General features: G+C 38.6%; 1 protein-coding gene across 2 annotated transcripts in view; it reads right to left on the bottom strand.

Moving 5' to 3' along the window:
* Nucleotides 1–14,806, bottom strand: part of gramd1a (GRAM domain containing 1A) — a 33,153-nt gene extending 18,347 nt beyond the window's left edge. The window contains exons 1-7 of one of the 2 annotated variants that reach the window (XM_055228040.1): nucleotides 14,422–14,806; nucleotides 3,077–3,296; nucleotides 2,102–2,122; nucleotides 1,937–2,021; nucleotides 1,333–1,436; nucleotides 1,016–1,111; nucleotides 139–219 (exon numbers count right to left, since the gene is read on the bottom strand). In XM_055228040.1, coding sequence (XP_055084015.1) covers nucleotides 139–219; nucleotides 1,016–1,111; nucleotides 1,333–1,436; nucleotides 1,937–2,021; nucleotides 2,102–2,122; nucleotides 3,077–3,296; nucleotides 14,422–14,537 — 723 coding nt within the window. In that variant the 5' untranslated portion in view covers nucleotides 14,538–14,806. Of the gene's footprint in view, nucleotides 1–138; nucleotides 220–1,015; nucleotides 1,112–1,332; nucleotides 1,437–1,936; nucleotides 2,022–2,101; nucleotides 2,123–3,076; nucleotides 3,297–9,868; nucleotides 10,479–14,421 lie in introns of those variants that run through there. The other variant, XM_033980950.2, reaches the window with a different exon arrangement.
* Nucleotides 14,807–15,763: the final 957 nt, after the last annotated feature.

Below are 15,763 nucleotides of genomic sequence, written 5' to 3'. Positions count from 1 at the left end.
ACTGTCTACATTTAAAATAACAGTAATTGAAATGTTCAACTGAGCTTGTAGCGAAATAACATCTTTCCTATTTTAGGAGTTTAAATATTAGCCTGCATCATTGCCAAAAGTGTAGAGGTACAGCTGAGGAGGCAGTACCTTGTCCATTAGTGCGTTCTGCCACAGTCGGAAAATCATCATAAAGCTCCGGTCCCTGGCTCCGAAAGAGGTGAAGAAGTGCTGAGAGAGAGCATAACAGGAACGACAAAAGATAAGTAAGTCGGACTGGTCAGTGTAGTTTTTTTCCAATGTCACAGTTAAAAGTGTGAATCAGCTTGTTTTTATCGCCGTAGCATAACCCAGAGGATGTTAAGAGACTGACTGGACAAAACCTGAGCCAGTGAGATCCGCAATAGAATTTGAGTAGAAAAATTTGCTTTGGTTAGTCTTCCTACCACTCCAAACAAATAGAATTCAACCTGACCAACTCTCTACTCGGGAATGTTTTTCAAAATGTGTCAATTTAAAATGCATCATGTCTGAAAGGCTGAAAAAATGTAATAGGTTTGGTTCATGTAATCTACCAGTCTAGAATCATATGGTAATTTGTCTTTTAACAGTTTTGACCTGATTTATGGTTAATATAGCTGTAAATACTAGGTCTATGGGTTTTCAGTTAGGACATCGCATTCAAAAACTCTGAATTGGCTATAAAGTTATAGACCCATGCCCTCTATCTTCCTCTAATGTTTTGAATGCAACCTACTGGTAAAGTTACAGCAAACTTGACAAAAGTTTGCTTTTATATATTAGTAAAAACCCAGTGCAGCCTGAGCAACAAGACTATTTGTCACTGCATTTCAGAGTGACTTCCCCTTCTCACTACTGTTAACTACAAACAACACAGAATATTAACACAAAATCATGAGTATTTCCAATGCCACAGATTTTTCTCCAAGGCCATGAAGCCAACATACTTGATTTAAAGTGAATAGACTAAGTAATTCAACTGTTGGAATATGGGGTGACTGCTGACCTTCTCATTGTCAGTGTTGATCTGAATGGCATTTGGGATGAGCTTGGCAGTCTTTTCCTTGGTGAGCGAGGTGACATCTTTCAGCAGGATAGTGATCTGTGGAGAAAAGGAGAAAGCAGCGTCACTTTATCATAATTCAATAGAGTTATCTTTGTCCGAGTCTGTGGCCTTATCTATATGGATCTGCAAACACTGTGCACTGAGCCTTATCAGAATGGAGGCGTGACATTGAGCACCTTGCAGCAGGTGTTTGTTTGAATAGTGTGTGCGTGTGTGTGTGTGGATATGTGCGTGTACAAAGAGTGTGCAGGTCTTACAGTGGTTTCCCAGCGGAAGATGTTGCTGTAGAAACACAGCCAGTTCTCTGACAAATATAGACGGCCCTGAAGTAAAATGTCCTTCTGCAGAGCGCACGAATAGTCTGAAAGAGACAATAACAGAAAATAGTAACTTTGGGGTCTTTGGGGTAGGGTTGTCAAAAGTATCGAAAATCAAATACTAATCGATACTAAAACTAGTAACTAGATACTCATTTAAGCAGGTATCAGGACAAAAATAAACCTTTCAAGAATAGCTTTAGAATGATCTTGCGCTGTATCAGAGCACATATAAGACCACATAAACTAGTATACGCCCATGGACCACCATGAAACCTAGCTGGACGACTGAGGGTTTACACAGATATAAGACCACATGGTAATATAAGAGAGAGTACTATTATTTAATGTTGAAAATCACATTTTATTGTAAAAATAAAATACTTTTTTTATTGTCATTGTGGTATCAAAATCAGTGTTGAGTATCAAGCCTCTTAGTATCAAAATCAAGTTTGAAATTTTAGTATTTGACAACACTACGTACTAACATACCGGTAATCAAAAACACAAATAAATAAGTCTACTACTGGCAGAGGGGCCTTACCCACTATTAGACGTTCTGTATCAGGAAGCTTTTTGAAAATTTTGCGAAAATCTTCATTTCTTTGTTTATATGTGGGACTTAAAACCTAAGATGAAAAAAATTAATGAATGTTAAAATTGCGAGCTGCTAAACAAACAGTATACAGTTATTTGGGGCAATACTTACATTATACCAGCTCTGCATTTTCTGTAAAATAAGAGATAATATAAATTAACTACATTTGACTGAAGTCTCTAAAACAGTAACATTAATTTGTACAACTGTTGTGGAAAGCAGCTTAAGGTAAGATATTAGTATGCTTTATTGTCCCTGTAGTGAAATTTGTCCTCTGCATTTGACCAATCATTCAAAATGGGGGAAGTCATAAAGCAGACCTTTTCACAACAAAGTGCTTTCATAAAAGATCACAGCCGTTGGAAAACTGTTACCCTACTTCTGTGTAAACACCCATGCCTGAAAAACACCACTGTACATTGAAAGGTAGAATTTAAACAACTTATGTGTAAGGAAGAAGCAAAGATATTATGAAAGTTTATATAAGCATTCATTAACCTGGCAGAAATACATTCAGCAAGCACTGCTCTATGCTCAGTATGATTGTAACACATTTGGTTACTCAAGCCAAGCCCATTTTCAGTAAATCGATTACATCATGACAAAGTAAGGACACAATACATTGCAATCGAATCAAAATCGCAGTTTGAAGTGGCTCAATTACCAAACCGCAGGGGTTGTAATTTTTTGGGGTAACAGAATGTCCCCTACAAACACCAGACATGTCTTTAGAGGGGATGTTTACCCTGTAGTTTAAATCTAAATACATGGGATTCTTGTATTAGTTTAGCAGGTCATAATTGAGTCTTTTCTCAAATATTACCATTATGAAAGTTTGAACGTGCACAGAAGAATTGAAAAAAAAAAAAACTCTGAAATAATCAGCTGACTAATACAAGAATCACAGTTAAGAACATGTCTGAGGAGATCTTAAATTGCAGGGTTAGCAGTTTTATGTAGTACAAGACTGGATATTAAGAAATTATGGTACTTCAAAAATTGCAGCCTTTGCAGTTTGTCAACTGTGTCCATTCAAATTGTGATTTCGATTTGATTGCGATTAATCTTAGCAGCCCATCTAGGTACCTTGGCATTGCGTGAGAAGTGTCTTGAGGCGATGGGGTATGCAGAAGAGAGTGAGGAGGCAGAGGCGGCGGAGGGCAGGGGGCTGTCAGAACCTCCTCCTCCGCTGGTCCTCTCTCCACCTCCTCCTCCTTCGCTCTCGCTCGCCCTGCCTCCCCCCAGGACCCTTCGGCGCAGGGAAGGGGAGCTGCCGGGGGTGCTGCGTGGGGAGTTACTGGCCGTGCTGCAGTCACACAAGAAAAAGAAAAGTTAGCCTCCAGGTAGAATGCACAACGTTCCTTATGCGTCAGTGTCAAAGGTCGAGTATACAGGCTTTAGTGTGACAGTATAAAAAGAGGCTGCTGGCATTTCCTTTCAAACTGCTGACTAAACTAAGGCCAAGTGAGGTCGACCGTGTTATCCGCTGAACTTGTCCTGACTGCTGCAACGGCTAGATAAGAGCAGCAGTGAAAAGGTGTAATTTTATAATTTGACTGAACGTACTCAAGGCCCCTCTAGTGAAAAGGTCTTATATTTACAGTAAATACAGGCAGGATCAAATCTTTTTGTTGTCAGTGCCTTATCCAACATGGCCAACCAGTGACAAGGACTGTATTTACATCAAAATAGTTTACATGGTTCCCACTTCATTCAGTCACAACATTGCAATGAACATGGAAGGTTCTACTGGAATGATAACACAACAAAGACAAAAAAATTTAACCAGACTGCAGACTAATTTGAATGGGTTTCCAGAAGCACTGATTTCAGATTTTTTTTATTTCATTATTGTTTTTGTCAGTTTGTTGTAGTAGCTACTAATGACAGGTCGGTTTGCCAGGTAGGTAGGCCTATATAGTCTTCAAGGCCAGAGGTAAAAGAGTACTGAAAATTTGTACTCAGGCAAAAGTGCAGTTACATGACTAATACAACTACTCACTTATTCAAGTACTCAAGTAAAAAATGAAAAATTCTAGACCTCTATTGGAAGAGTTACTTTTAAAAAAAATGTAGAAGGATTTTAAATCACCCTTTTATACAAAACTTGATCAATCAAAAAGCTCTGGCCAATCAAAGCAGGCGATGTAGTCCTGTTATGTGTATTTGCCGGTGCACAAGGGAGCGGAGACAGTATGCATGGACAGCTTCAAACACCTACACAAAAAGCGCGTATCACAGCAGGACTCATATCTGCTTTACTATTTAAGAGATATTTCATGCCGCTGTATTTGTTTTCTCCGCTAAAGCGACAGCACACATGCGGGTGAGTAAACAAACAGCGCTACGTGGTGACGTCACCGGACCGTGGCTCGGTGCAGTCGCGCAGGTGAGAGTGTGGCCAGAGGACGGTCCACAACCCACGGGTCAAAGGGCCTAGTGTGAGTGCGCCCATAGACAGGATTGGGAAAATTACAGTTCAGATTTTATAATTTAAGTGTAGAGATGCATGTCATTACATTATCACTACAGCATTATTCCAGGATGGACCCACGTTGATGTGAGGGTTAAGTGGAGCAGTGAGTTATCAGTACACTCAGCTGCCTGACAGTAAGCACAGAGTGAGTACTTAACCTCAGAGCGCCTCTTCTGTTTTATATGCCCCACTTCACACACACATCCAGCTCAGCTAACATGCAGCTAACACCCGCTACCCACAACAAAGCGCTCCCATCCGGAGGAGTAAGACATAGGAAAGGACAAGCAACCAGACAGAACAGTGTGTTTGTTAATGAGGACCAGGGCAGTGCTCAGACGGAGCCTGCGGTCAGGAAAATGGCTTGGGGGTGGGGGCAGTAGGACAGTATGACCGGTCCGGTGTAAATGATGAGTAAATGACCTTCTTCCCACTCAGTGCGCACAAAAACATCCCCATCCACTTTGCAAACGTTCAAAGTTACGTGACATGCCCTGTTTATACCCGATTTATTACAAGTCAAGTGTGCAAGGTGAGTCTGTTCCGCCAAACTGATCAGCAGACGGGGCTAGCATGAATGCTAATCTTTACATTAGAGGGGTTCACGTTACTTACTCGAACATTTCAGCGAGGGATTAGAAAACACGCCCGTGGTTATTAAATGAAACGCGACGGCACCGCTTGATCCCAGCGTGTTCCGTTTAGCAGGATGCTACCGGCTGGATATCCGTGTCTTCACTTGTTTTCCTTGATTCGAGGTGGGGAGACCACTCAACGCGCCCATCTTGCACCGTCCCGCGGTCAGATACTAGTTCCCCATCGTTTGACAGAGTCGCCTGCCCCGCTATGTCCGCTACCGGGCGGATCACAGCCCTATGCCGTCCTCCTGGAGCCGGTCAACGGGCTGCGCGTCTCTGCGTCCATCGCTAATCCCCCGAGAAAACCAGAGGGTGGAGGCGGCCGGAGGAGAGGCGAGGGGAGAGGCGAGGGGGAGAGGGAGGGCGGCTCTATGCACTTGTGACAGCTTAAACTGGGGGGCACTGATAAGGATGATTAGGCAGCGACACACAAGGTCACGTTTCCTGTTATAACAGGTTGTACGGGCATGTAGTGGATTTTTCACAAAATGCCAGTGGTTTAGAGTCTCTGGATCAAACTATCTCCAAGACACCTCTATGGTCCACTGAACTGCACACTCATGTATGGATGAAATAAAAGGTAACAGCACACTGGAGTACAAGGTGATACAACATGTTTAATCTTTAAAAAAAAGCCCATATCACAACGCCATAAGCATTACATTACAACTACATAACATTTCAACATTTCAGCAAAATAACTGAGCAGCCTACATATTGTAAACCAATGCATACATTCAGTATTTCTTCCTTGTGACAAAAAGGAAAAATCTGTGCCACAAAATGTATTCAACAGAATTCTCAAAACTACACTCTATTAACGTGTTTTAAACTAACAAAAATACATGCTTCGACGCACAGAAAGAAATAAGACATACTTCTGGCTCTACTATGTAGCTCTAAATGGCATGTTGAAGAAATGGCAGGGCAGGGCCAGGCTCACTCCATCTGTAATGGCTCAATAGCTCCAGAAGTTGTAGCCTATTATTATGTACGGTGGGTTTATAAAAGCTAAAAATAATGCCATCTCATTTATTTAAATAATATGTTTTTTACACTATTATTGGAAGCTTCATCCATTCACATATAATATCTTCATCATCATCATAATCTATGGTTGCTTTTCCACCATTCTATCTCTCCTACGCATTTCTCAACTTCACCACCACAGGTCTGTAATGAAGATTGTCAAATTGGATGCAAGATGGGAAATGCCAAGTCAAACTGCACTTGTTCATTACAAAACACACATTTTTGTGTTGAGAAGAATCACAGAAACATTCAATTTCCAATCAACCTTACCCAAGTTATTATTTATGACTAGATTACATATTTTCTGATATTGTGATTTTATTACATTGTGAGTGACTCACAATGTCGGCCTTTAGTCGTTTAGTCGACTGATTATTCGGTGTTGTCTTAGTCAACCAAAATTTACATTAGCCGTCATATTATTTAATTTATTAAGGATTTATATGGGACAACAGCAGAAGGAGTTAGTGAGTGAGTTAGCTGAAGATTTGGTATTTTTTGGTATTTAAAAAGGCAGATAAAATTCATAATTCATAATCTGTCTAAATATAAATACATTATCTCCTACTACTTTTTTCTGCATGAGTTGTTTTTGCATGAACTCCCCTACAGCTGTAATCTTGTCAGTGCAGTTTGTGTCAGATTCATAGATACATAATAGTTTTGAGCATTTGCCATGCCCCCTTTTTAGTCAACTAATTGATCGGCAGGTCATGTCTTTAGAAGACCAAAAATTCCTTCAGCCGACACAGCTCTACCAAACCTTGACCTCAGTATACTTAACTTTAAGTACTGCTTCTGTGTGTATGATCTCAGAAGACAAGAGTGAAGATCAGCTAAGTCCAAGTACACAGTGTGTGCATATTTTCTTCCATCCATTCATGTAATTTCACAACATGTTAAATAACCACAACAAATAGCATCGTGAGCGTATACGGTGGCATACTGTACATTTCAGATTGTGGGAACCTGGTCTGCTGACTGAGGCAGATAGCAGAAAGTCAACAAGCTTGTCCCGAGACTGTAGAACAAACTGTTCATCTCAAGTTTAAGATGAAATGGTCAGATGAATCTGAATCCACTTTGAAAAGGGGCTCATTGGCTGTCCATATCAAAAAGCTCAAAAAGCGAAAAACAACTTTGTGTGCATGATTGTGTCCATATATTATCTTTGTTTGAAAAAAATGTTTTCAAGTTCTACAAGTGGTCAGGTAGTTTGAATTCCCTCCATTTATGTCAACAATGCACAAAATTCCATCCAATTTTCAAGGAGCACCGTTTTCTGACAGTTTAAACATTACTATTACTATTATATAAAAGGTGTTGCCATATTTTTTATTTGTCAGATATGAGCTATTGTGTATTAGCCACACTTTGACCATGGTTTACAGGATAGTTCCTAGGTAACAATTATGTCCCCTGGTCCAACTAGAGCCACACATATTATGGTAACAATGTTTTAGATTAGTGTATCATGCAGTTTGACTCTTGTATGTAAACATATTTATCAATAATTATTTTATATGGGCAATTGCTCTGGAAGACTGTAAGCTGACATGTAACAAGCTAAAATTCAATACAATTCAATGTTCATGAAAATCACAGACCCAACAATGACAACTAGGTCAATGAAGCAACAAGGGCACAGCTGTTAGCAGGGAGCACAGGACAGACGCTTGCCCTCCCACTGCCCACTGCGGAGATGCCCACAGCTCATTCTGCATTCTGATTGGACTCACATGACATCATCAGACCATATGCTGCATCCTATTGGCTGAGGGTGATGTCATGCTAAGGGGGATAAATAACACTAGCTGGATCCCCACCTCTAGGTCTGTTTTGCTCCCTGTCACAACACTGTCTGACTTTCCTTGTTTACGCTTTATGTAATCTGGCGGTGTTACTAGCAAGAGTTGTCTGCTAATGCTAGTAAACATTTAGGTCATTCATATTATTCAGCATGACAAAGACATCATGTACACCACTAAATGTTTGCTTCAAACGGGACAACACAGTGCACCATGAATCAACTACTAGCTTAATCAGGATTTTAGCACTATAATCCTGTCCAGACTTGTTTTAGCCATTAGCTAATTAGTAAACAACCCTTGCCTATTTGACCTCATGTGGTATTGAGACAACTGGCTCCATAAATCAGTCAGATGTAAGCCTTCTTTAGGATCTCATTGATGTGCACAAATGAAAGAGCAGTGACTCCAGATGCTCTGTGTAGCCAGGGGAAGAGTAAGCATGAATACAGATGGGATAAGGTGTCACACAGGGAGCTAGCTATGGATACAATGCCCGAGAGAGAGGCACAAAAGACTGCTCACTTGGACTCACCTAACCTTACAGACAAGCAGATTTGATAAGGGTGCCAAATGTATTATGGCCCATAAGTAGTAATAAAGCTATGGAACAAGATTAGAGATAAACACTGATTTGGTTTTATAGTACCTGTTTAAATCTGATTCATTTGAATTGTCAGTGATTTTTATAGTAAGCGGACAGGATTCTCACACTAGGAATTGTCTTTGCTGAATGGTAATCATAATAGTTCTTTATGTGTAAGTATAATACCAGTGTAATATCTCAACTGTACATATTCTTTAATGAGTATGAACAAAATAATAAATTGTATAATGTACAGCGTAATTACCAGCAATACATGTTATGTGATTTCAGTTGCAATCATGGTGAAATACTGATATGATTTTATTATTAGAGCACTCAAAAGCTACTTAGTATAGAGTCTTGGACTTTGTCATCTCCTAGAAGTTGCTACAATTTAATGCACTATAAAGATAAATATGTTTATGATAATATATTTATAGCAGTAAAGGTTTACGTCGTATTTCTTTCTACTTAAAATATTGCAGTGGGACTGAAAATGAAGTGCAGAATATATCCCAGATATGAACAAGTATATGTAGAACCCAACCACTGTAAAATCTCTTTAATTAATGCAATTCAGTGGTTGGGTACACATATTTCTTTTGAACTTTTTTGTATATACATTTTTAAAATGTGTGATTTGGCAGACCTTTAAATTTTAGTTTGACATTTAAAACTGATAACAAGGCAATGAATGCTTTTGTCCCTATACAACAAAGGAGACAGTTCAGCTGTCACCTTTACTCTAAAACAGGAAGTACAACCACAATGTCACCATATTACCCCTGTGAAATCTCTGGCTTCCTGCTGTTTCCTCACAAACAGCTGTGAATGTGCACTTTTGCCTCATTAATGGATTATTGTGAATCTACACTATCATATCTGTTATATATTTACATTATTTCCCTAAAATCTGAATTTAAAAAATTGTTCCAACTTTATTTGTCCCTTCGATATGGTAATAAAGATTTGAGGAAGTTGGGGAATGATCTATAAATCATAGAAAGATGAATTAACTGATTAAAAGGTATGTTATTTCTGAGAAATATATTTTTCATTTTTTTAATAAAGATGCTTACTTTTTTAAACTTTTTTTTAACTTTGTTTTTTTTAATAAAACTGTCTAACCTCTTTCCTCCTCTTTGTTTTTCATTGCATGCACACTTTCTCTTAGTAGTCTATTAGGGAGGTCTAAATAAGATACTTTTGCTTCTGAAGTAACTAAACCTATATCTGAGTATTGTTAAAAGTGTTTGACATATGTGTTTCTGAATATTGAATTGTAACCCTAATCTTGCATCTCAATCTTACATTAACATAAACTGCAAACTCACTAACCTGCAGCTGTCCCATTCCGACTCCCTCCCCAGCAGGCTCTTCAGGGACCAGCGGGAGCGACGGCTGGGTGAGGGGCTGCGTGACTGGGAACGGGAGGGCAGAAGTAAGCGGTCCCCCCCTGGCTCTTCTTCTCTATCCATCTGAGAGAGAGCGTGATCATCCATTGCTGCCCCCACACGCTTTGCTTTGGGACTCCGGCTCCATTGGCGTTTGAGAGGCGCACATCCCTGGTCTTCGCCCTCCGGGCGGGTTGTCCTGGGGCGGCTGCGGTGCGAACGGCTGTGGCGGTGGCATCGGGTCTGGCGGGGGCTGGGCGAGCGCGACCATGACTCCGTGTCCGAGGACGGTGGCAGGACTGTTAGCGTCGGCACAGGGATGGGCTGACTGAGGCGTTCTGGAGAGGTCATAGTCATCTTGGCCCTCTGCTAGTACTCACATCCAAATGGTTTGAAGATCCACGAAAGTGTGCTTTTCCTTCAGTTTAGCAACATTTGGTTGTTGTCTTGGATTAGTTATTATGTATCTTCCATTAGCCGTCAAATGTCATAGTTTAATGCTCAGGCGCAGGTCCTCACCCTTCCTTCCTTTTTTGTGTTACTTTTAACTTCACAGTGGTAAGTTTCAAGATTTCACTTAGGTTTTTTCCACATTTAAAGGAACATTACATGAGAAGTGGCCTAAGATGTAGAAAGAACAAAGAATCTAGCAATCGTAAGACAATTTGACATTATAACCAATGTAGTAAGACAGTATGCAACATAATGAATCTTAATGAGGAGAAAATTTTGTAAATAAATTCTAACTAAGCTAAAATGTCAGAGTCTAAATGATAAGATATGCAATGCAATCAAATGACCTCAGAAAAAGGTACTGTATGTAAAACACTGGCTCACAGTCAAATCCAGCCTACAGCAGTCATTGTGTTTTTTTTCTGTCTGCACTATAGGTTACATCTGGGGATCTGAGGTATCAAATGACAAATGATTTTGTTCCCACTGAAATGAGAATCAATAGGATATTTCTGGTACTGTTAGGAGGAGTATGGTTCAGAGTGTTTCAATACACGGTGATTTTTGGAAAGGCGGTATAATTGTGTGATATTTACCCGAGTGTAAAAAGAAGAGATCAGGTTTGACAGAGAGTTATGATATAATAAATTCAAACCTTATTCCTATGACAATGCACTTTAAGCAGACAGAGGCCCGTGAATATAGGTGTTTCTTCTTTCACCTATGGCTAAATACAATCTGAGGGGTAGCAGAAATAGCTTTTTGAACTGTTGTCAGCTTGTGTCAACTTCTTTTTGAAGCTCTCACGGACTGGCCGTTTACTGCAGTCTAGGGTGCTGTTGGTTAACTGTTGGATTCACACTAACCCAAGCACACCGCTCTTGGACCTCTTTTTATGTTGACTTGGGTAGTGTGAAAACTACCCAAGTCAACAAAAACAAGCCAGAACATGACTGGGGATGGGCATCAAAACTCTATTCCAAGTAGGCACCGACCAAAATGGTTCGGCAAGTACTGGTACCAAAAAAACAGTTCATTCGATGCCAACTTTGTTCCTTGGCTTTAAATGGTTGCACCAATGAGATAATACATACACCGCAATGATATATCAGCAGCGCAGGTGCTCATGCATCATGACTGCGATCTGCAAAAAAAAAAAAAAAAAGCACAAAGAGCGCTCACATTTAAACATAGACCTACATGTGTCCACACACAGCGCAGTGTTTCATCTTACCGGTAAAACAGAAAAGATGAAGAAACAGCATTGCAATGTGTCGGCTCAAAAACACATCAAGTCTCCAGAGGAGGGCTTTTACAGTCCCAAAGTCAAAGTTTTGTGTCTATAATAAATCCACATTCAGTTACAGTCTGCAGTGTCAGCGTAAAGCTTAGCCAAACAGATAATATGAACCAAACTCATCCTCCTCCTTGATCCTGGTAAAAGAGCAATTCCCAAGTAAATGTGCAGCATGTATGTGTAAAGTTGTATCCAAGGAGGTCCTTGTAAAGTTCGCCATAATCATCCTCCTCCTCTGCTTAGGTAAGTGCATAATAAAATCGTAAACAAAAACCATTTGCTCTGCAGTGCTGCTTCTAACCTAAATTATTAAGAAAAGAAAAGTGAAACTTAAGCAAGTGAGTCCACCTGAGGATCAGCTGTGTGCTCCGATTAATTTGCATATACATTTGTTTTGAGTTATAACTGGAAGTCATATATGTTTAAAAATATGAATGAACAATGTTATAATGTAATTCAAGAATTAAAAAATATTGTCTTAATTTTGGCTATTAATTTACACTTACAAAAACTACAATCAAAGAAAAAAGAATCGTTCAGAACGGGTATCAAAAAGCAGGTATCGTTAAATGTAGTTTGTTAAAAAATTAAACGGTATCCAGCCCTAGACATGACTTATGGACCTTCATAGTCACATGGTCAACAAAGTCAACAAAGAGGAGAGAAAGTGTAAATAGTCACTAATATAGTGGTGCTAAAGCAACATTGGCCAATTACACGGTAGTTGAAGCGTTACAACTCTCACTGTTGCCTTAGAAGAAAACATAGCACAGGTCTGGTTAGTTTAAGCTACATTAGGACTGCAAGAGTAATCGGAATCTAATCAAAATCGCAATTTGACACAATTAGCAAATTGCAAAGGTGGCAAGTTTGAAAAACTGTCTGTTTAATTTAGTTAAGATCTGTACAAACATGTTCTAAAAAAGGGTGTCAAAAGTATTGAAAATCAAATACTAATTGATCAAAACAAGATACCTATTTGAGTAATTATCAATACTAAAAAAGTCACATTCACAGACAGATATGAACCTTTTCTGAATACTTTTAGCATGATCTTGAGCTGTATCAAGTAAAAGACCACATAGACTAGCATACACCCATGGACAACTATGGAACCTAACTGAGGTACTACACAGATATAAGACCAAATGGTAATATAAAAGAAATACTGCAATTTAATATTGCCTAAATAAATAATAAAAAATTTGAATTTTTTAATTTTAGTATCGTGGCAACACTGTTCTGAAATATCATTGTTGCATTAGTCGATTGATATTTCAGTCTTTCTGTTATTTCTTCTGGATGCTTTTAAAATCACATTATTAAGTCGCAATGCTTGTCAGAAAAATCGTAATTAGATCTTTTTTTCCCCCCAAATCGTTTAGCCCTAAGTTCCATTGTGTTACCTTCAAAGCCAGCAGGAGGCCAAAGGACGCCTGACAGTATTTGAAGTGATGTGTTTGAACAAGGACAATCTTGGCACTGCTCTGTTTGTCCAGAGCAATCATACATGATCTCTCTATGGCTCTTACCCTTTGGTCAACAACAGTCAAAAGGTTTTCTGAGCCACTGATGTAATGCTATCATCAAGAGAATGAAATCACCACGCTGAACTTAATCATAAGTCAGCAAGGGCTATGTGGAGGTATGAGGGTTTGTTTGAAAGGACAAGATTACCTATTTTGAGCAAAAGTTTTAAAATCAAGTAATTTTCAAAAACATCCAAACACTAGTTTTTCACCCATTGTCTAGATTCATGTACAAAATGTTCACAGTTATCCCAAAAACTAATGTCAACAAATGTCAGCATCAAAAGAAATGCAAGTAGGGCTGTCAAAAGTATTGAAAATCAGACATTAGTATCAAGTATCAAAATTGGTATCAAATCTATGCTTGAAAACAAGTTTGAAATATCAAGTTTAATATCTTGACAAGACTAACTGCAAGTGCATGATATCTTACACACTTAAACCAGTCCTGTTACCTTATAAAACAGTATAGCTCATTTTGTGGAGCTCATAGAATAAAATATCGCATAATCATACATCATTACTTGAGGCAGTTTTGAGTGTGCCACAACACTGCAACAAAGTACAAGGCAGAAATTGCTCACACTTAAGAAAACAAAATATATTTTCAATAACATATTTACTTACTGTATTGTTCGTAAAAGTTATTGAACACAAGTTAATGTAGGGGCCACGGATAATCCTGTAATACAACATTGTGGAAAACTGCTAATAGCCAGAGGTGGGTAACAACACTAGATTTACTTGAATGGCTTTGCTTTATGTAGAAATAGTTAAGGTAAATTTTGCACTCCAACTTTTACGTATACTGAAGTTAGTTTGAAGTAAAAATACTAAAGTACAATGTTTAGATGGGCCTTCATTGTCTGTCAGTAAGAAGACATAGAATTTCTGTTTCTTTCTCTAAACCCACATTCTCTTAATTACAATAGTATAGACTATTCGTTGGAAATATGACAATTTGAGCTTTTATTTTATGTTTAGTCTGTCTGAATCCTTGAAATACATGCTGACTTTACTTGATTGCTCCTTTGCATCACCGCCCTTTACTTATATATGAATAATTATAGTTTAAAATATAATCTAACTACTCAATTATTTCTCAACGATCAACGAGCAAAACAAGCGTGAAATTCGTCCGCATTTTGACTTGACAGGCCCCTCGCTGTGTGTGTGTGGTTCAAATGAAAGAACCCCTTTAAAACCTCCACAACATACCTCCCATTAGACGAGTTTCCTCCGTTTCTGGTGTCCTGCTCGGCCTCGAAAACCAGCCGAGCCACGGTGCGAGAAGTCACGTTATAATCCACCTTCTCACAGGACAGCATCAGCATTTTGGATCACTTTAGTTAGCATTTGTCCCGCCGCCGACTAAAGTGTTGCTAAAAACGGCCAAGTTTAGCTAAAGTTACCCCACGACCTCTGCAGATCTCTTACAAAAAGGACTTTCGGATTAACACGTTTGCAGTACCGCCATTTCAGCAACGCCACTTTCCGATTTCATACTAATAATCTCGATTAAAACATCCTAGAATTATACATGAGAAACCAATGTCACTTTCACAGTGGAAGATGAGAGGAGCACCAACAAAGAATGCATTTTTGTCGAAAAGTAAAGAGCCGGGACATTCACTTTAAAGGGGGGTAAACAATTTCTAAATTAAGTTGTAAAAATAGTTGTCTTTTTTTTATCAGGAATCTTGCATTTATATTAATTATTTATTATGTATATTATCGTAAACACTGATGTAAAATCGTATTATATAACAATTATTAAAATATAGTAAAAGAAACCGGGATAAAACACCCCCCGCGCGTAACTTTTTGGTGCGGTCCATAGAAAATAACTGTTCGGCGGATGTGGCGATGTTGAGATCTCTGTTTACATCGGGTACATTTTGTTTAAAGCTTAAATTTTTTTTTGAAGCTTTTCAGTGCTTTAACTAGTAACATCGTGCAGTTAAATATGCGTAAATATGTAATATAGGTATTAAACGTATCTTGCATGATCACAAAGTTATTTAAACTTAAAACTAAGGACCGGCCTCTCGGGAGAACGGAAGAACGGAGGAACAGCGACATCTTGTGGTAGTGTATTTTCACACCATTTGATTTACATTAGATACCTCAGATACAGAATCTACCTAGACTTAATTCTGATTCATTATGTGCACAATATTTAATGTGTTTATTTATTTGTTTTTAGTTAGCCTTAAACAAAATCACTTACCTTCTTCTGCTGTTGGTGGCATCCTATTTGGACTACGTGTGTTCTTCAAAATTATACATGTCCAATGTTATTTGAGGGTGAAACTGAAAGGAGAATAAGACGACCTTCAAATAGGATTATAAACATACAATATCCAAAACAAAAACTGCATGCATAGACCATAGATTGTGTAGTGACAGAGAACAAAAGCTTTTGCAAAACTGTCAATTAATTACAATGTAAAAGTATGAAATAAAAACAAATTTTTAATGATTATATCTAAAATAAGATTTTTTAATGTAACTTTTCAATCATCAGTTAATTCAACTAAAACAAAACACCACTAGATTT

Source organism: Periophthalmus magnuspinnatus, chromosome 16, assembly GCF_009829125.3.
Source record: "Periophthalmus magnuspinnatus isolate fPerMag1 chromosome 16, fPerMag1.2.pri, whole genome shotgun sequence".
NCBI lineage: Eukaryota > Metazoa > Chordata > Actinopteri > Gobiiformes > Gobiidae > Periophthalmus > Periophthalmus magnuspinnatus.
The sequence above is the reverse complement of the archived record's forward strand: the minus strand, read 5'-3'. Positions and strand labels throughout refer to the sequence as shown.